We start from the raw sequence: 21,994 nt of genomic DNA, 5'->3' as shown, positions 1-21,994 counted from the left end.
AATTCTGTCTATCAGGTTAAGCTAGAGCGTGCTGATGATCTGAAGAAACCTGAAGGAACTACTGTACTTTGTCAGAGTGAAACAAAACATGATACTGCTCTACCTATATCTGGTAGTGGCGAAGTCCCTCTCCTGGATGAGCAGGTTTCTGATCTTCCTAGTACTCGGGATGCACATGCTGATCCTGATGGTTCTGCCAATTCAGAAGATCCTGGAGCAGAAAATTATTCTGAGGTATATGATGTGACAGATGGTCAAATTGAGGTAGTGGATCTACCTAATACTGCACCAATTGTAATTGTAACTAATGGGATTTCTTAGACAGCTGAGCAGATTCCCAAGTTATCTGATGTTCATGTTTCTGCTGATGATTTTTGTTCATCAGGTTAAGCCAGAGCATGTTCATGATTCAAAGAAACTTGAAGGAACTACTGTACTTTGTGAGGATGAAACAAAACAGGATACTGCCCCATCTATGTGTAGGAGTGGCGAGGTTCCTCCAGTGGATGATCAGGTGTCTGATACTCCTGGTACTCATGATGCACATGATTATCCTGATGGTCCTGCCAATTCAGAAAATCCTGGGACGGAAGATTGTTTTAAGAAATCTGATACGGCACATGGCCAAATTGAGGTGATCTACCTGATACTGCACTGATTGAAGTTCCATCTAATGACCTTTCTCGGAGAGATGAGCAGATCCTCAATTTATCTGATGTTCATGTTACTTGTGATGATTCTGCTTTTCAGATTAAGCCAGAGCATGCTGATGATGTGAAGAAACCTGAAGGAACTACTCTACATTGTCTGGGTGAAGTACAGTACAAGGATGATGCTGCCCCATCAATGTTTGCAACTGGCCATGATCTGCAACTAGATGTGCGAGACGTTGATACTTGTACCCCTCATTATACAAGTACTGAGAGTGAAGGTTATTCGAAACACTGCAATTCTACTGTAAATTGTCAGAGCAAAGCACTTGAGCTATCTAGTACCGCCCCACCTGAATTCACATCTAGCCAGATCCTTCAAACAGATCTGCAGGCCTCCTGTCCCTCAGGGACCCATGTTGCAGGTTCTGATTATGTGGTTTCTGCAAATTCAGAAGCTCCAGGGAGAGATGAGACTGAGGGGCATGAGAGCACTGCCCTGCCTTCTCAGAGTGAAGAAACAGAAGTACCTGATACTCTAAGAATTGTATTATCCACCCAGATTTCTAATTCAGATCAGGATAACCCCAGTTCTTATATCAGTGGTACAGGGGAAGATCAAAATTCTATGATCTGTGAGAAAGCTGAGCTTTCTGGACTAGATGATTCTATGGGTATGCATAAGATCTTTGTCACAGATCAGACAGCTATTGTTGCTTCAGGTGGGGATTCATCTGGCGATAAGTTGGACAGGCCTAGTCAAAGTGTTGGCGAAATCGATAGTATTATTCAAGATCCAGGGGATGTCAAGAAAGCTGACAATGATGGAGTTATTTCTAGTGAGGCACTCCCTGGACCTAGCCACACCCCAATTGTTTTGCATGTGGTTCCTTCTGATGAGGACAAAATGGTCATAAGCACTTCTGAAGCTGTCAATACAATTAATGGAGCTGTTATTCTAGGTCCTGTATCTTCTGAGGATGCTGATGGACGTAAAGAAGGTACTGTGTCAACTGAGCTCACATATGTCGGGGATTCCCATGGTGATGAATGGGGTCTGAAAGCACCTTCCGTTGAGAGTGGAAACATAGGTGTTCCTTTTGAAGAGGACGAATCAGTCAGAGACACTTCAGAAGCTAATGGTAAAACTAACGGAGCTGTCTGTCAAGGTCCTATATATTCTGAGAAACCTGATAGAGGTGGAGATACTCTTATTGTGCCAGTTGAACTTACATCTGTGCAGGATTCTCCTGGTGATAGAAGGGTTCTGAAAGCCTCTTTTGTTGAGGATGACAATAAAGGGGTTCCAATTGAACTTTCATCTGGGCAGGATTCCCCTGGTGATAGAAGGGATCTGGAAGCCTCTTCTGTTGATGGTGACAGTAAAGGGGTCCCTTCCGATGAAAAAAAATTGGCCATGGACAGTTCAGAAGGTAATGGTAACAAAATTAACGAAACCGTTAATCAAGGTCCTGTATATTCCAAGGAAGCTGATGAAGGTGGTGATCATTCTGATATTGTGCCACCGCCAATTGAACTCACATCTAGCCCAGAGTTCTGTGGTGATAAAATGGATCCAGAAGCCTCTTCTGTCGATGGTAAAACCAAAAGGGTTCCTTTTGATGATGAGGATGGATTTGTCAGAGATGCTTTAGAAGCTAATGATAAGATTAATGAAGCTGTTAGTCAAGATCTTGTATATTTTGAAAAAGCTGATGAAAGTGGAGCTGATCCTATAATTCTGCCAACAGAATTCAAATCTGGCCTGGATTCCCGTGGTGAAAAATTGGATCCAGAAGCCTCATCTGCTGAAAGTGAAATTGAAAGGTTTCCTTTTGATGACAAGGAAAAATTGGTCGGAGATGCTTCAGAAGCTAATTATAATATTAATGAAGATGTTAGTGATGATCCTGTATATTTGGAGAAAGCTGATGAAGTCGGAGATCATCCTGGTACTGTGCAAACTGAACTCACGTCTGGCCTGGGTAAGTATAGTGATAAATTAGATCTTGAAGCTTATTCTGTTGAGCGTGAAAATGCAAGTGTTCCAGTTGATGACAGGGACAAATTAATAGGTGATGCTTCAGGAGCGAATGCTAAAATTGGTGAAGCTGTTAGCCATGATCCTGTGTATTCTGAGAATGCTGATGAAGGTAGAGATCATACTAGTATTGTGCCAACTCAACTCACATCTGGCCAGGATTCCCATGGTGATAAATTGGATCTGGATCATGAAGCCTCTTCTGTTGACAGAGAAAATGAAGGGCTTCCTTTTGATGAAAAAGAAATAGTCGGAGACTCTTCAGGAGATAATGATATAATGGATGAGGCATTTAGGCAAGATCCCATGTGTTCTGAGAAAATTGATCAAAGTGGAGATCATCCTAGTATCGTGCCAATTCAACTCACATTTCATCAGGATTCCCATGGTGATAAATTGGATCGGGAAACCTCTTCTGCTGAGGGTGACAATAATGGAGTTCCTTCTGATGAACAAAAATTGGTCGGTGACACTTCAGTGGATAATGATATAATTGATGAGGCTGTTACTCAAGGTACTGGGTGCTCTGAGAAAGTTGCCGAAGTTGGACGTCACCCTTGTATTGTGCTAACTCAAATCACATCTGAACAGGGTTCCCATGGTGATAAACAGGATTTGGAGGTCTCCTGTGTTCAGGTTGTAAATATGAGGGTTCCTTCTGATGAAAAAGAATTGTTCAGCGATACTACTGAAGCTAATGAAACAGTGACTGAAACTGTTAATCATGGTCCTGTCTCTAATAAAGAAGTTGAAGATCATCATCCTGGTATTGTGCCAGGTGGACTCGCATCTGGTGAGGATATCCATCATGATGAAGTAAATCTGGAAACCCCTTATGTTGAGGATGAAAATAAAGGGTATCTTGTTTTAGAATATATGCAGCCAGTTGCTGCTATATCTTGCAGTTTGGATACCCTTCCAGAAAATTTGTGTGAGATTCAAACTCCTGCAGCAGATCAAATCAGTGCAGGTAAGTGTGACAGAAATTTTGGAGAAGTACACAAATCAGAATCAGATAATTCTCAGCTAGTTTCTCCTGATCCTGGTGAGGATCATGACGGTGCTGCTCTTGATGTTTCACTGGTTAGTAGCGTTAAAGAAAATGACGGGAATCAGTCGTCAGAGCAGGTGGATATATCCTCATCATCTCTGCCAAGTGGGGAAGAGGAAAAGAAAGACAGCATGCCCGAGAATATTTCGGTGGGGAGCTCAATAGTGCCAGCTGTACCAGATGATGAAGCAGAGTAAGGGGCAACCAAAACAGTTAACTGCATTTTTGTCTAATGCTTGACTATATTTTTTTGCTGTAAATGATATAGTTTAATAGTACAAGTCAAATTGGAGGCATGATAGCTATCTGTATTCCTGTTCAGTCTGACACAAAGGAAATGCTCCAGCTTCTGTTTTATGTCATGACAATGTATATAATCTTTCGGTTCTCTTTGAATTTTGGTTACTGCCCTTGGTTTTTCCTTAGGGTGGTTCACAGTGCAGTGTAACTTGGATTGGCTCAATCACAAGCTGAAAATTTGCTTCATCCAGAGGAGGGATGAAGGCAGGGTAGGAGCTGAGTGTAAAAACCTAAAATCCAATCTATTTCAGCTGGGCTTTGGTTGTTTCTTCTTGTAATAGGTGATGAGGTAAGCTTGGCTGAAGTAACAAACACTGGCAAACTGAGAAATGTGTGATGTGTGGGCGTGGGGGAAGGAATAACAGATCCAAAATCCATATCAACTTGATGGTTTGAAGCTAAGAAAATAAACTAAATACTTAATCCCGTATGGGCCTTAAATACTTAATCCCGTATAGGCCTTAAATTCCTAATATCTGGATTTATAGAATGACCCAATACAATAGAAAACTCGAAATTATTTAGCCCATGATGCATCTATTCCATTGGAGACATAAATTTGAGCCTGACTTGGTAAACCGTGCGGTTCAACTAAGCCCAAAAACTGAATCAAACCTAAATCTGAAAATTCTACTTCAAAGGATGTGATATGCATAATTGTTAAGCTCTGCCATCTTTCCGTTACAAAATTGCTTAAACCTGAACTAAACTGACACCAAAGCTGATCCAACCGCAAACTAGAGCCTGAACTTCAGCAGTGTTGGAGAAATGTGGCTTGAGTTGGGTGAATTGAAACCCTAGGCCAGTCTTGGCTCCCCACCTACCCTAGTTCGATACGGATAAAAAGCAACTGTTTTGCCGTGTTTTGCTAGCTGCAGAACACAACACGTGTTCAATTCATCACCAACGGTCAAGATTAATTCGGCTGGGTGAGGGTTATTACATCCGATGTACAAGTGTGAATGACTCGAACCAACCTTCATAACAGGTTCATCCAAACCGTAAGGTTTAGAACATGTTTTGAAATTTGAATTTCAGAATCCCTAAAAGTTGGGTTTCCCTTGCACGATTCTCTCTCTCTCTCTCTCTCTCTCTCTCAACCCTCTCGCTGCATCTCTCTTGCAGGCTCCCGATTCAAGGTCGAAGCTCACAAATGAAAATCTCCCTGTGGTTGAAGCTCACGAATGAAAATCTCCCTTAGTCTCTCTGTCCGGCGCTCTCATTGGGTTTGAGTCATTATCGCTCAGAGGAGAAAACCCTAGCTAGCAAAATCTGCTCATGAAGCTCGCTCATTGCTCTGCGAAGGTTTTGCTCTACTCACAAAGCTCGCTCATTGCAAGCTCCTGATTCTTTGCAGATATCTCTCACCCCTCTCACTACATCTCCCTCAGACCACAATCTCTACAATAAGGGTCTCTCTCTCTCCCTTCTCACAACCCTCTCTTTGCGACCAAAGGAGTGGGTTTCTCTACGAATGAAGGTCGCGGTCTGCTCAAGTATGTTTAAGAATCGTCTGTTGTTTCATGACTTTATAGATAACATGTACCTAAGTTCTTCTTTCTATTAGATTTATGGGTGATTTTAGTTTTTATTTGATCATGGATTTCTTTGTGTACGATTGTGTTCTTTTGTTTTAAATGTAATCCAACTCTTACTTGGTTTATATCCATTCTTCCTCTCTTCTTCTTCTCCTTCTTGTCATTTTTCCTTGGTTTAGCAAAATAATCAACTATTGTTCCAGAATTTTTGTCCTGCTTAATCTTAAATGCTTGTTCCTAGAAGAAGGTAATCAATGCCTACTACACTCTAATACATTGTTCTTCTCCTTAACTTCAAGCAACAAGGAGAAACTATTTTCTCAAAAACATTTTGGTAGTCATTGATGTTTCCAACTATGTCCCACTGACTGTGTTGGGTTTGAGATTTGGAATGCAAAAAAGAAAGCCTGGCTTGGGTTAAATGATTGTATTTCGATCTGGGCCTTGTTTTTGCATAGTTGAGTCCAATGGACTCCACCGTTTTATAGAACAATGAAAACCATGCTGGGTGGGTAAAGAATGGCACATATCTGTTGTATATTTCTGTAGATACTAAAAATCTTGTTGTGAGAGGTCGCAAGGGTAATTTGATATTTTGGGCTCTTTTATTTTCTGTTGGATTTGCATTTAATTGTTACTACTAGTTTCTTCTATCCTTGGTTTAATTTGTCACTTTATAACCAAATTTTGCTTTCGACCATCTTTATATTTCATGCTACAAGTCTAAGGTGATTCTGCCTCTTAATTGTCATTTCTTTTTAGGTTCTTTTCTTCCCTCTCTTAACAAGCAGTGGCAAGATAAACAATGGTCATAGCTATCAAAAACATTTTTGTACATTTCTTCTCTCTTTTCAGGATCCTTTCAAATTCGGATAAACAAACTATATCTCTAAAACTATGTCAACAGAAGTGGCCTCCCCTGTAACCTTGGAACAGAAAACAAATTGAGCTACCTATCCCTGCCACTTAAAAATAGCCGGTGGCAAAAAAGATCCCAAAACTCCACTACACTCACTATATTTATAGGTAGCAGTAGATTTAAATTAGAGGAGAAGGCTTGCCGAATTCCATTTGGGCTTCAAATGGATGGAGATTGACCACAATAGCTTAGTTTGGGTGAACCAAGGTTACATTATTTTCAGTTTCATGACTTTATAGATAACATGTACCAATACAAGCTAAGTTTTTCAGCTACTTTCTTTTCTAACTAAATATCTTTCATTCTTCTTCTTTGACTGGCTATAAGATCCATATTCTAAGAACTAGGGTCTATTACATCCCAGAATGTAGTAGTATCTAAGGTATCATTGTTTTTATTTGTTTTGTCTAGTATGGAGAATGCTTGTTTGAATGATGCGAGGGAACCTCGGGTTGGTATGTTATTCAATTCAGAACAGAAAGTATATGATTTTTACAACAAGTACAGATGGGCAATGGGGTTTAGCATTAGAAGACACACTATAAATAAAAGCAAGAAAGACAAAATGACTATTACGTCAAGGCGGTTTGTCTGTTCGAAAGCTGGGTCTCAGCAACCAGACAAGTGAGACAACAATATTACTAAACCCCGAGCTGAGACAAGAACAAGTTGTAAAGCACAGATGGTCATATATTTGGGTGATGATGGAAAATATGTGTCGTGAATTTGTGGGGGAACATAATCATGATCTTCATATTGATTCAACAGTTCATATGATGCGTTCACAGAGGCATATGTCAGACATACATATGTATGAAATTGAATTGGCTGATGACTTGGGGATTAGACCTAGATTCACAGTTGAGTTGATGGGTAGGCAGGCTGGTGGGATCGAGAACTTGATCTGTACGACCCAAGATGTTAGGAACTATCTCCGTACTAAAAGAATGAATGCCTTATCATATGGTGAAGTAGGTAGTTTGTTGAAGTACTTTGCTACTCAAACTAGGAACAATCCATCTTTCACATACTCAGTTCAGCTGGATAGTGAAGAACAAATAACTAATATATTTTGGGTTGATCCAAAGATGATCATTGATTACGCACAATTTGGAGATGTAGTCAGCTTCAACACTACATTTCGCACCAACAGACAGTGTAGGCCGCTTGGGGTGTTTGCTAGATTTAATCATCATAGAGGATACACTGTATTTGGGGCGACACTTTTATATGATGAGACAGTGAAATCTTTCAAGTGGTTGTTTGAGGTATTTGCTGAGGCACATGGTGAAAAGAAGCCTATAACTATCTTCACGGACCAAGATGTTGCTATGACTATAGCATTAATAGAAATGTGGCATCAGACATGGCATGGGTTGTGTACATGACACTTAATGCAGAATGACATTAATCATTTGGGTAATATGATGAAAGATGGCTCTGGGTTTCTTAAAGATATAAAGAAATGCATATACCAATACGATGAGGAAGAACAATTTGACAGAGCATGGTATAAATTGCTTAGTGAAAATGGTGTTATGGATAATGCATGGTTGCGGCGCATGTATACACTTAGAAATAAATGAGCGAAGTGCTACATAAAAAACACATTCACATTAGGTATTTGAAGTACACAACTCAGTGAGAGTTTGAATAGTGATTTGAAGGACTATTTGAAGTCAACTTTGGATGTTGTGCAATTTGTTAAGCACTTCGAGAGAGTTCTTAACCAGGAGCGTGGTAATGAATTAAAAACTGAATTTGAAGCAAGAAACAAGTTGCCACGACTTGCAAATTCAATGTCAATTGTCCAGAAATAAGCTGGGAAACTTTACACTCCTACAATTTATGAGTTATTTCAAGAGGAATATAATTGGATGACTGTTTGTTGCATTAGAGGCCAAACTGATAGATTTCCCTTCATTGATTTTTGGGTTGGGATTGTTGATGTAGAAGGTGAATATCAAGTATGTTGTAACCCGCTTGATGGCATTATAGGTTGCGCTTGCAGGAAATTCGAAACAAATGGTCTTCTTTGTTGCCATTGTTTGAAAGTTTTAGATGTGCTCGACATAAAAGTGTATTCCTGATGCCTACATTTTGAAGAGATGGACATGGGGAGCAAGAACCATGGTGGTGAATGATAGTGGGGGGGAAGAAGTTGAAGAGGATGTCAATCTGGACTGTACACAGCGGTATAGGCGTATTTGTCATGAATTTGTTCAAATAGCATTAGAAGCTTCTAACACACTTGAGGGTTACGAATTTATGAATTGATGAAAGATGCTGCTAATGAATTAAGGCTGAAGGTTAGTAATATTAGAATCAACCCAACTGATTGCTCTGATATGCCAATATTGCTTGATTTCCCAACTGATGTATATGATGGAATGCGTTTGAAGTATAAAGAGAAAAGTAAGGGTGGTAGACGGCTAAAGAGTTGGGTCGAAAAACAAGGTAAGAACAAAAAGAGTGGAGGGCCAAGTAACAATCAACGATTATAAGAACAACAACCAACTCCTGCACCAATGAGTACGCAATTGTTGGATAACACTTATCCCATTTACATGTCACTTATGGTGAGTACTTTTAGTAAGTTATGTTGTTTGCTGCATTTTTCATTTTCTTATATGAATCTAGATTGCCCTAATGGTCAATGTCATATGCAGGAGTCTATTTCCCATATATCATCTCAAGCATCTGCAGTTCATCAATCACAAGCATCTGCAGTTCATCAATCACTAGATGAAGATTGTATTTAGATTCAGTTAATGAGAAACATTATTTTTTTGCTATTAAATACATTCAGTTAATGAGGAACATTATTATTTTTTTTTATTGCCAATACATCCAGGATTCTAAGCATTTTTATTGTTGGATTAGCCTCTAATGTACTAACAATTTTTTTTTGTAGGTAAGGAGTCTTTAGCTCAAAATGGTAGAGCAGCTGGGCTAATGCCCAGGTTATAGTGGTTCGAATCCACTAAGACTTTGGTCAAAACACTTTCGAAACAACATTGAAACTTCTATCTTTTTTTCACTTTTTTTGTTACTGTATTTTTTTTTTAATTTTTTTAATCAGAAGCTCTAATTTGGCAATCATACAAATATATCCGTTATAGGTTCTCTTCAAGAATTTACTTTCTAATTGCATACCAATTTTCTTGAATTACAACTTATAAGTAGTTGACAGGCACATAGCCTTCACACAATTGAACCTGATGATTGAATGGATAGGAAGCAGCATATTGCAATATTTACTAATCCTTGTACCAGTATAGGAGTTGGTAGCAGTGATGTTGTTTTGGTTCTGGATAGCTTTACAGGTACTAAGACCAGTATAAGAAACGTTTGATTGATAATAAGGACCGGAACAGGAACAATTGCAATGCAAATATCACCTCCTTGCCTGATTCTAAGAGGTCGCAGTCTCAGAGACTGAATTAATCTGGGCGAGTTGGGTTGAGGCCATTGCAGAAGTAACCAAGAACAGAAGAAGCAGAAATATTTAAATTATCTGTAATATTGATTCCACAAGTATTGATAGGCTCCAATATGCACAGGGTGTGTTTCTCTCTAGATTTTTTTCTTTTTCTGGCTTGCAAGTCTGCCATATATGTTTACTGGTTTCATTACATACTCAAGTCTTCTACTGAAAAAAACAAATTGGTACAAAGTTAAATATATAGACTATGGAATTCTGATGTGACTTGCACTATTGAGAAATTTGGAGTTTTTTATTTTTATTTTTGTTTTTCATGCATCTGAGATGTAGCATAGTTGCTTTCTTCTAATAGTACGCACTGATTTTCCTTCTATGCCCATGGAGAGCCAGAAGTGCAGCTTGGTCATAATGACTATTTATCCTTCAAATTCCCTACTTTCAGTTCACAAGCCTGCTTTCCTGAATATCATACGAAAAACCATGCCAAATACAGTTTCAGAGTCTTCGTAACACTAATATGAAATAGACTATAGTACTATTTACAAGGTTGTTACATAAAAGACATAGCACGAGAGAATTAACACCCAAATACATAGGAAGATGGTTAAACCATAATAATGGTTGAGCAATGACTAGTCCACTAGTATTTGTTTCCGCACTTGTGGACTATAAAAGGGTTGACGAATAGCCGAGATGACCCGTGTGTTCCTATTAATACTTTCTATTGAATAACATGTGTCTGTGTCTACAGTCTCAATATAATTCCTCGACACTGGGTCCAACCAAATAAAACATCCCGGATGTTTTCCGTCTACCGGACATCTGTAAAATCTTCGTCCAGGATTCCTCGCCGTTTGAGAAGTTCAGATGACCATCACCTCTTCACAGCTACACATCCGTTGTTGTGCATCCATTTCTCTGTAAAATGCAATATCCATAAGAGAATAATCGTAATGAATATATTCTGCCAATAACCCTGAAACAAATAGACAAATATACAGTCTGCACTAAAAAAAGGTTATATTTTTACATCATTGAGCTTACTGTCAGTTCTACACAAAGATGAATCTTATCCCGGCATCAGTACTCATTAATCAGTAAACTCATCCCAATGATTCCATACATATTCTGAATGAAGTTGCAAAGATTTCCATTACACAATTACTAGAATTGCAGAAGCAAAGGATGTATTCATTAAGATTCTTGAACATAATATTTAGAGTGTGCATAGACAATAGGCATTATATTGGAAGGAGATATCTCTGATAGTATTTTTTAAGAGGTCCTAATAGATTTGTTCTTAAAACCTATGTAGCCAACTCAAAGAGTAGAACCGACATAGACAATAGATAAAGTGGAAAAGAAGATGGATGCCTTCTCTAATGGGCTCTCTCGTCAATTTAATTTCAAGATAAACAAAAGGAGAAAGATGAGTAGCAATATGGCAGATATCCAGCCTTATCTAATGGGCTCTGTCACTGAAGTGATTTTAAAATGCAGACTAGAACAGCCAAGCAAATATGGCAATTTTCAATCCAGGATTCTAAGTCCTAAACCAAATAACCAAATATCCATAAGAGAAGAAGTACAATGCAACATTTAATATACAGTCAATGCAATATCCATGCATTAAATTTATACCAAATAATTGCAGTGGAAAAAAACAAGACCAGAGCTGGTCTATCGGCTGACAGAACAAGATAGGGATTAACCAAAAAATAAAAATAACAGATTTAGTATTGGAGGTTGAATAACTCTTCAAAATATGTGTCAAGTTGAAAGACTAAATGCTGAGAATTAGAAACTAAACATAAATAGTGTGGAGTCACTGGTGAGAAAATGCTGAGAATTATAATCATTCAAGAACTTTCACTACTTTAGTGTCATTCACAAACTACCAGTGAGGGACGTAATATCAAAACTTGGGCAGAAGCTGATGGACTGATATGGGAATCCTGGGGGTCTGAAATCGGCTGCATTAAAACTCTTTAATAGAGCCGCAAGGTGTGGATTTGTGTTTTCAATCAGAACATGAGGGGACTTCAACAATTCAATCTTCATTCCTTCTCAAGGGTGGTTATATCACAAAATAATAAATAGAAAATAGAAAGATAAGAAGAAGGGAATAGGGAAGGGGGATAGGGACTCTCTTAGTTCAGGGTCCCTTTCACCACTACTGCATCACACCATCTCCATATATCACAACTCTCATTCAAAAAAAAAAAAAAAACAAAAAAAAACAAAACAAAACAAAACAAAACAAAAAAGAATATCACAACTCTCATGATCAATAGATTAATTCTTCTTACCCAAATTGTTGGTTGTAGCTATAGATTACAGCCACGAGTCTTGAAGACACATAGCAAGCCTTTCTTGGGTTTGATTTAGCAGGTTGATAACCTTAATCTTAGGGGGAGAAGGCAATAACAGTGTGGAGTTGGAACAACTTCATTGAAAGCAAAACTTGTCTCCTCAGTATCATGATAGCCAAAAAAAGAAAAAAAAAACCTGTCTCCTAAGATTAAGGTTATCCACATAGTGAAACCACTCGATTCAGTTTAGTAACTAAGAAGCAGGTTTAGGAATTGAGATCAAGCAAAATAGAATAACCTATGAGAAGAGATAAAAAGACCTCGTGAGCAGAGAGAGTCCGAACCTCAGATGCAGAGAGAAACCTTCGCAGAGCAAAGAGCAATGAGCGAGAGGGTTGAGAGAGAGAGAGAGAGAGAGAGAGAGAGAGAGAATCGCGGAAGGGAAAATGGCAGTATGAGAAACTCAAACACAACTTTTAGGATTCTAAAATTCAAATTTGAAATTCAAATTTCAAAACATGTTCTAAACCTTACGGTTTGGGTGAACCGGTTATGAAGGTTGGTTCGAGTCATCCACACTTATAAACCTGATGTTATAACCCTCACCCAACTGAATTAATCTTGACCGTTGGTGATGAACTGAACACGTGTCGTGTTCTGCAGCTAGCAAAACACAGCAAAACAGGGATGAGCAAAATAGACGATTTTTATCCGTTTGATACTCTGATATGTTCTTTTGGGGGTATTTGTTGTTTTACCTAGAAATAAAAAAGGAATTATTATCTTTTGGGTCCTTATAATGAAAATGACCCTTTGTGACATTTTGTACTGTTTCAACTAGCCAAATCATTATGTTATTTTCAAGCATTGTCATTTTCTTGCTTGTTTTCGAGTATTTATGTGAAATAACATATTCTAAAAAAGTAAGTTCAATTTCTTTTCACCCACTCTTGGTTACAACAAGATTTTCTCTCTTTTTTTCATTTTTTTTTTTTTTTTTACCGAAATTTCTTTTAAGGCCATTTTAGGGTGGGTCTCGACCACTGTTAGCAAAAACGCATTTAAAACTCCATCTTAAACACGTTTCCTTTGTTTACCGTTTAAGATACGTTTTACCATATGCTTCCTAAAGATACTTAAAAAAAAAAAAAAAAAAACAAACAAACTTCAAGCATTCCCGTTCTAAATACGTTTAAAACACGTTCCCGTATTTATGGCGTCTCTTTAAAACTTGATTTTTGAACATAATGTCCACTTAATTGACTATATATCTCTCTTCCGAACTCTGATTGACCTGATTCTTTCACCAACTTGAAGCTAACACAATGGACGATATTTCTCATGATATTACCTTCAACTCAAATTTAATTCACGGACCCCAAAATTGACCTAAAAATTGACGTATTTGCTGAAAATATTTCTAAAGTGATGACTCCTAACTCTCACTGAAGATATATCACTTCGAGAATGTATTGACTATGTTGACAACAATGAACAACACCATAACCTAGTCACATTGCTCAATAAGACTTTGGGCATGTTTGGTGTATGAATTTAGAATCGGTGTTGGATGATATTCAATGATATATCTTAAAACTTATAATGAGACATGAGATGTATAGGCATTAATGTTAGATATTGTAGTCTTTTTGAACACTAGATGCAGGATATTCATATAATAATTCCTTAATTTATGAGTATACTACCATTTTTTTAGTCCCGTTTGTTTGAAATCTATACGTTTAAAACTCGTATTGTCCGTTTTTTTTATTTTTACTGTTCTCTATTTTTTTTACCTTTTATTTGACCGTATCATTCGAAAATTTTTACTGTTTAAAACCAATATCGTCTCTTTCTGTTTTTTTACTGTTCCCATTTTTGCTAACTATGGTCTCGACAGTTGAATCATGGGGTGAATGGAAAACTTTTTCCCTTTCTTTTCTTTTAAACAAGTTGATGGACTTCATTGTAAGAACTAAGTTTACTTTCGCCCACGGTGAAAAGAGAACCTTTTTGAGCCTTGATTGAACTAGAAGTATTTACGGCAATGTAATCATGGATTTAATTGATAATATTGGTGATGGTACCAGTCACCATCAATATCGATACGTATCAATCATATTGTCCCAATCTCATATCAAAATATATATTTTCTTATATAAAAGAAAATCATATCCGTATTGTATTAGCTGATCCAATACCAAATTCTAAAACTGCGTATACAATACAGATAGGAGTTTAATGGTGAAAGTCACCCTCTAGAGGTACAATCATGGAGTCACAAGACTCACAATAATAATATGCCAAACATGTTTTGCTAGAAATTAAAGAATGTGTGGCTGTGAATCATGGACTGGTCACCACACATTAGTACTCCGTGTTTTTCTTAGGGAAAGATCATCAAGGGGCCCGGACGTCATATGGGACGATCCACCATAGGGGCCAACACAAAAGGCCCGCGAAAAGGAACCAAAAGAGGCCCATAGGGACCATATTGTACTCTTAGGAGCATAATCTCATGACTTTCACGTCCAATAAAAAAAAGTCCCAAGGAAAAATTATAGTACTATTCTTGACATTATCCCAGCTGCCTCAAGCTTCACATGCTTTGTTCATCACTAAAATTATGTTTCAATAAAGTGTGGAGCAATTCGGAGGAATTACAATATTTATTTATTTTTGGTAATAGTACCATGTCGGTCTTCGAGTATAGTACTCTATTTTTCGAATGTTTGTAATATGATCCCTAATACTAACTTTTGGCTCAGACCTAGTGACAGAAGTGGTCCTTTCTTTTGAGTGTGTAGCTTTTAAAACTATGAATAATCAAACTAATAAATCTTTAAATGGATGTAATGTAAGATATAAACTCTATCCTCTCTTAATTTATTTCTCATAAAAAAATTAATAAAATAAAATTTTGTTAAGAGAGAGAGAGAGAGAAATCATCCGATCTAATTCATTTATTTCCATCTTGGTAACTTTAAAATATAAATTTTTTGGATTGAGATCCTCTCCAACACTGGAGAGAACCCAGCGCGCATCCAACAACTAGGAACACTCAGGGTGCATGCCCAGAGTACTCCTAGCCATCGGATGTAGTTGGGTTCCCTGTAGCATTGGAGAGGATCAAACCCACCTCCCAAAACACCCCCACCCCCAACCCACCAAAAAAAAAAAAAAAGTCCAAAGTCTTGTGGAACATGTCTTGGCTTTAATTAGTCATGGCATTGTTGACGAGCAAAGTCCTAGTCTGCATCAGCTTAGGTTAGACAGTGGATGACATTATCTCTTCCTTAGAGAAGGCCAAGCTTGAAGGAGCCGATCTGGTTGAGCTCTGAATGGAAACATTGTCCTTCCTCAACATATCAGAGGTTGCAAACCTCATAAAATGGAGAACATTGTCTGTGATGGTCGCTTTCAGGTACTTCTTGCATTTAACTTGCTAACAATCTCTCTAGGCATGCATATATGCACTCCTACATTGGTACACAAGTTGAGTGTTTTTAAGTTCTTTATAATCACTCTTGCGATTGTGTCTACCATCCATGTTTTTAATTTGGCTACATTTAGTCATAAGGGATTCGAAGGGAAGGGAAGTAAAAAAATTTCAAACTTAAAAAAAGTATTTTTGTAATCATTACCCAACCAATATGATTGTATAAATGACTTAAAATTTTAACTATATTTAGTAATAATACATTTTATATGTAATTTTAAGGAAAACGATTGTCATTTGGCTGCGTGTAATGCAACAACGTGGGAGTCAATGAGAAAAGAGGCCATGGAATTGGTTAGGGGGGGATAATGCGGTCATTTGTCCCTCTTTGTGAGAAGATGTATGCTGTACATCTTGTAAAAATAATCATAAATAATTATTAATAGAAATCTAGTTTCATATAAAAAGTTAGAAACAATTATTTAATATATAATTTACTTCATTTTTTTTGAATTTTCAATGATTATATTTATAAAAAGCATAAACAATTTCATCAATAGGGGTGAGACTGTGATGGGCACTCTTGGTGGGTAGATCAAATAGAATTCCCTTCATCTTTTCATTCTTGTGGCTTGAAAAGATAGTTCACTCCCACCGTTGTTAAAGCAAGCCCTTTCATCTGTCCGGTAGCCGGACTAGTTTGGTAGAAAAAAAACTAAGGTTCTGAAAGAAATTGCCAAATGAGGATCTCCGAGCTTTGAGAGGATATTATTTGTGTAAATAGAAATAAAAAAATTAATCCATTGCAATCAATTTAAACAATTATATTAAATAGTTAAAACTCAAATCCAACCATTTATTAAACAGTCTCACTTTTTTAACCAAAATCATGATGATTTTACTGTTCTAGTGGAAATGATAATTAACTTTTGATTTTGATAAATGATTTCGATTTAGTTTTGATACCCTTAGTTGAAACAGTCCCAAAAGCCTTCTTAGAGAGAGAGAGAGAGAGAGAGAGAGAGAGATGATTATCATCTCAATTCCTTTCTATTTTTTCTTGGACAGAGATGGAAGCAACAGAAGAGCTGGGGAGAGAAAAGAGGATGATAGAAGGAGTGGGGGTAAAAATGTAAAATAAACCATACATGGTGAAGGATGGTACTGTTTTGAGTATTTTTGTAATACCAATGTTTTGAATAAATCTGTTGAAGGAAATATTGAATGGGTAATTTGGTAAACTGAAACTCAATTGTGGGTAATCTTGTAATTTTTCCAATAAAAAATCAATTCTATATATACTTCTAAAGTATTGTTGTTGCATCGATCGAAACCGATTACATCCTTCTCTCAAAACAAAACAAAAAAAGAGGTGAAAGCTTATGGTGATAAAAGTGATATACCTTATTACTGTCCAAAGACAATAAATGTCGAGAGAGAGAGAGAGAGAGAGAGAGAGAGAGAGCGAGAGAGAGAGAGAGTTTGATTTTTGTTTTTTAAAAAAGTGTTATTTTATTATTATTTTTTAATTTATGCTCAGAAATGGAAAACAATCCCGAAAACTGTTTTGATTTTTTGATTTCGTTTTACTTGTTTTTCAAAATAGAAATAAAAATAAAAGTTATGCCTATTTCTATGTCTAGAAACATAAATGGAGAAATAAATTAGACTTATTTTTCTGTTTCTAAAAACAAGTGAAATGAACAAAAATTATGAAAAATTCAATACTTCACTCGACCTACCCCAATCCCAACCCCAACTCATTGTTGAAAGTTCTTGCTACCCAGAAGTAGCGACTCCAACCTAGTTGTATAAAACTCACAATTTTGGACTACCTTCATCCTTCTGAAGTTTATCTCTACGAAACATACCTATAACATCGTGCCTTCATTTATAGCTTGAACCCTTGAGCATCCCCTATCACACCGTTGAAGATGTTTATTATAAAAATAAAATACCTTTTTGTAATTCAAAAAATCGTTTATTAGCACATAATTATATATTTTTTCTGTTTCTATTATTTATGTGTCAAGGAACAAAATCAAACGCCCTGATATAGTAGTTATACGTCCTCCTACAAGTTTTTCCTTATTAATGTCACCCGTCGTCTTATCAAAGGATCAGCCCCACAGAGAGGTGTATTATTTGTACGTCCTCCTACCAGCTTTTCCATTCCTTATTTATTTTGGGTTTCCATTGCCCTTATCAACAGCATAACCCCACCTTCCCAGAACCAAAAGAGAAGAAGCAAAAAGCCCAGAGACCGTAGAGGATAGATAGCTCCCCCAAACCCTTATCATTTTTAAATTAAACTGATAATGGCGTTTTTCAGGAACAAAGTCTTAGTCTGCACCAGCTTAGAGTATCATCAGCTCACATCAAATGAAATGCTTTCTTCCATGGAGAATGCTAAGCTTGAAGGTGCTGATCTGGTTGAGCTCCAAATAGATTCCTCCTTCTCCTTCCCCAACATTTCAGACCTTGGAGACCTCATCAAACGGAGACCACTCCCCGTCATCGTCTCTTTCAGGTACTGTTTGTGTTTCTTGAATTTAAGCTTTGTAGTACACTAGTTTGGTGAGTGTTGTTAAGTTCTAGTTCTCTTTTTTTTTTTTGTTTTCTTGTCATCCGAACATAGCCCAAAAACCTATAGGGTAAGAGGGCTAAGACCTATGGATGATGATGTCAAGGTTTAAGGGGATTTTTTTATTTTTTGCTACTACCTGGCTCATGATCAAAGAGATCACAAATATCTTCTTAGGTTTTCGTATTTTCTAAAATATCATTTGAGAGATTCTATTTCTTTTGCTACGAGCAGTGTAAGAAGAGAGTTCCTGCAACCCTGGCCGCAGAAAAATTTCATCCTAAACAATATCGATAATGTAACCCCAACCCCACGTTTCTCCAACTCTCTAGTACTAGATTCAGATCCTCTCTAGTGCAGACATTTGCCCAATGAAATATGATGGTTGAAAGTACCTGGACACCCCCTCTAAGAGACTCCTAATTGTCGAATGGACGTTGGAGGGAGAGATCTTGTTCCCCTAGTACTTGCCTAGGGATGCAATAGGGTTGGGTTGGGCTAGGTTTCTTAAAACCCTAGCCCAACTCTGAGTCCCCTTAACTAGGCCCAAACCCCCTCTGATCCTAACTTAGGGCAGCAAAACTTTAACCCTGGTCCTACCCTTCAGGGTTCAGCCTAACCCTTACCAGCCCTGATTGGCCCTGATTTTTCAGGGTTGGATCGGGATGACCTTGACCCTGACCCTGACCCTACAAAATATGAAATAACTTAAAAATAAAAAATATTTATAATAAAGAGGAGATAAAAAAAACAAAGTTACAAATTTCTTATTAAAAAAAACAAGAGAGATCTTTTTTTTTTTTTGGTAAAAAAAGCAAGAGAGATCGGTGAGAATATATATTAGGAGTTTTGAGGTGTCAATGACTCAATGTCAAACAATATAAAAAATTAGGTTAACATCAAGGTCACAACCAGGGTTAATATGGGGCAAAAATCAGGGCCCGGTTCAGGGTGGGTTGGGTGGGTCAAAGACATCAACCTTTACCCGCCCTGACCCTAACTCAGGGTTAGAAATTTCAAGGTCAAGCTAACCCTTAGGGTCAAAATTTTTGAATTGGTACTTGTTTGGGATCAAGGTGGGCAAAAGGCAGATTCAAGCCATCAGGACCAAACTTGCACCCTATACTTGCCCAACTTTTAGAAAACCCAGTCCATAGCCACTAGCACTTTGAAGTGAATCCGGATACTTACCCGGCACCCGGACTCTAAGGAGGAGGCCAGGAGGGTAACTCCTCCCCCCATTCTGGACTACAAGTCGATCCCTCATCATTCTACCGTGAGTACCGACCTGTCAGACAGGGACATCAATGTTGACCGGTCGGTTATACTCCACGATTGGGTTCACCTCAATTGATCTATGAATGGGTTAATGGGGTTATAAATAGGTTAATTGAATGATTACACGTGTCCAACTGTCCCATCACATGTCTGTTGGCTGTTTAATTACCGGTATCCATCAATAAGGATGTCACCTGTTATGATTTTGGTATTTCATTACGATACAAAAGATGGAGAATAGATCTCGATTATATTAAAATTTCATTTGATAATATTTTAACAAATGCGTTTATAAAAATGACAGAAATAGAATAAAAACGTTTGATAAAATTGTTTTGTTTCATTTATTTTTAGAAATTAAAATTAAAATTTTTATTTATTTATGATTCAAGAAATGATCCAGGCGAAACAAATAGTAGGACTTGTTTCATTGTTTCTAGAAACGACTTGTAGTCATTCTTTCGCTGGTTACTATCGATTTTCAGAAACATGACTTATCAAATACTTTCAATTATGTTTCTGTTTCTAGAAATAGAAATTTATGTTTCTGCCATTTTTTGAAACAGAAACGATAAAAACATTATCAAACAGGCCCTAAGAACATGCTAAATTTTCAATATCGATATTGAATCAGCTCGATATGGTTTTTGACATAATTTTTATTCAATATAAATACGGTTTTTTTTTGTACAAATATGGTGTCTTATTTTATATAACGCCGCACTTGCACACCCAAGGAGTAAGAGCTTTTCAGTTTCCTTGGCTTTAGAGAAAATTAGGATTGAAAAGGTTAGGGACTCAAGATTTTGCGGGACTTAGGGAATATGATAGGGTTTTTGCTACTTTTAATTCACCATTTTTTCACCTTTCACAGGATATATCATTTATGTAATCAATCTTTTTATATTTGATTAAAAACATGTAAATCAATATGATTTGGTACATATTGAACTAAGAAAGATACCTTTTTTTTAATACTGAAACTATACCAAATCTCCTTCGGTTCGATTGGATCAATTTTAAACTCAGTTTATGTATAAATAGGTGCTAAATTGGCTCCCTTACCTACCAGTACGGCCAGACATTCGCACCACCACCTAACAATCCTAGAGAGAGAGAGAGAGAGAGAGAGAGAGAAAGAAGAGAGATTTCTCCTAAAAATGTATGCACCAGATTTTTTTTGTGGAAGGGGGTGGGGTTGGAACTTGGGAATTGGAAATTGGGATTGTCCTATTGCTACAAAGGTCTAAACCATCACATTCTGGACTCCATTATTTCTCCCAATTAATGTCTCATGTTACAATCCTTTCCTCAAAACAGAAGGTCTTTTTGTGATAATTATTTCTATGACGTGGATTGATGATTTGATTATTTTGAGTGTATATTAATTAGGTTCGATTAATCCCTATCTGAATCCAGTTCTTTGGATGAGTCGTTGAAGAATCGATAATGTTAAAGAGGATCTGTTTCCTCTCTATTCAATCTCCAACTTATTGGGTCAAGACTGATCCTGATTAAATAACCAATTGGTATCACGTTGGCTAATAAGTTTAGTTAGGTATTCGATCCACAAACCATGGTGAAAACATCCTCTGTAGCGAGTGTGGTTGTGCGGTGAGCATCGGATAGCCAAAGACATCCGGGCACATCTTAGCCATCCGATGCTCACCCCACAACAGCACTCGCTACAGAGAATAATTGCTCCAAACCGTGTGATCGGTCGGTCCCAACCGAGTTCATCAGGTCAGCTAGGGTTTCACACCTTTAGATTCTGAAGGATTGGGTGGGCCAGAGGAGTAGCCCTAGCGCAATTTTAAGTGTAGAAGGGCAAGTCCACCCATTTTCGACCAATCTTTAGGTTTGAGAGTGCTTAACCTGAATCTAGCCCAAGAGAAACTGTTTAAGCCCATAGCCAGGCTAAGGTTTTCTTAGGTTGGGTCCTTCTTGGGTGAGTAGTCAACCTGAGTCCAGCCCATATCCATTATATTGAATGCTTAGATCATCAATAACAAATGCAAACCATAAAGCCCCTAATCTCATCAACCCTTGAAAAAAAAAAAAGAAAGGGACAGGAGAACCCTGTCGGTACCAAGCCAGCAGGCCAATGGGAAGGTGCGTAACAGTATATTCATTCAGCCCACGTCAAAGGAGGACATCACAGTCTTTTTGCACCCCACACAATTTGAGCGTTTCCTAAGGCAAATTTGCAGGTTTTTTTTTTTTTTTTTTTAAAGAAAAAACCTTTTCTTTTATTTTTCTATTTATTGTACTGGATATCTTTTGCTTTAAAAAAATTAATTTGATTTAGTTAACCTGATAAGCTTCATTAGAATGACATAAACCCTATCAATATTACTAGGGGATGTATCACCATAGCTTATTATCACTTTATAATACATGTATTTGTATTGTGACATGAAAAAAGGTTATTTAAGCA

General features: G+C 37.4%; 3 protein-coding genes across 8 annotated transcripts in view; all 3 read left to right on the top strand.

Annotated features, from left to right (window-relative positions):
• The window catches only part of LOC122090990 (chromatin structure-remodeling complex protein SYD-like), a 40,571-nt gene extending 36,433 nt beyond the window's left edge, over positions 1-4,138 (top strand). For 4 of the 6 annotated variants that reach the window (XM_042660782.1, XM_042660778.1, XM_042660779.1 and 1 more), the window contains 3 exons: positions 16-264; positions 386-634; positions 751-4,138. In XM_042660782.1, coding sequence (XP_042516716.1) covers positions 16-264; positions 386-634; positions 751-3,939 — 3,687 coding nt within the window. In that variant the 3' untranslated portion in view covers positions 3,940-4,138. The remainder of the gene's footprint in view (positions 1-15; positions 265-385; positions 635-750) is intronic. The other 2 variants (XM_042660781.1, XM_042660780.1) reach the window with 2 other exon arrangements.
• A 3,065-nt stretch (positions 4,139-7,203) lies between these two features.
• On the top strand, positions 7,204-9,261 carry LOC122092280 (protein FAR1-RELATED SEQUENCE 5-like). The gene is made up of 7 exons (XM_042662606.1): positions 7,204-7,767; positions 7,900-8,063; positions 8,157-8,300; positions 8,397-8,466; positions 8,579-8,694; positions 8,802-8,956; positions 9,140-9,261. The coding sequence occupies exons 1-7, from the start codon at positions 7,204-7,206 to the stop codon at positions 9,259-9,261; spliced, it is 1,335 nt and encodes a 444-aa protein (XP_042518540.1).
• Positions 9,262-17,885: 8,624 nt separating this feature from the next.
• LOC122091120 (bifunctional 3-dehydroquinate dehydratase/shikimate dehydrogenase, chloroplastic-like) overlaps positions 17,886-21,994 on the top strand; it is a gene marked incomplete in the record, with an annotated part of 13,001 nt that continues 8,892 nt past the window's right edge. The window contains 1 exon segment of the mRNA XM_042660952.1: positions 17,886-18,225. Within this exon segment, the coding sequence (XP_042516886.1) occupies positions 18,014-18,225 (212 nt within the window).

This window comes from Macadamia integrifolia, chromosome 10, assembly GCF_013358625.1.
Source record: "Macadamia integrifolia cultivar HAES 741 chromosome 10, SCU_Mint_v3, whole genome shotgun sequence".
Classification (NCBI taxonomy): domain Eukaryota; kingdom Viridiplantae; phylum Streptophyta; class Magnoliopsida; order Proteales; family Proteaceae; genus Macadamia; species Macadamia integrifolia.
Note: the sequence above shows the minus strand (reverse complement) of the source record. Positions and strands in the feature narration are given on the sequence as shown.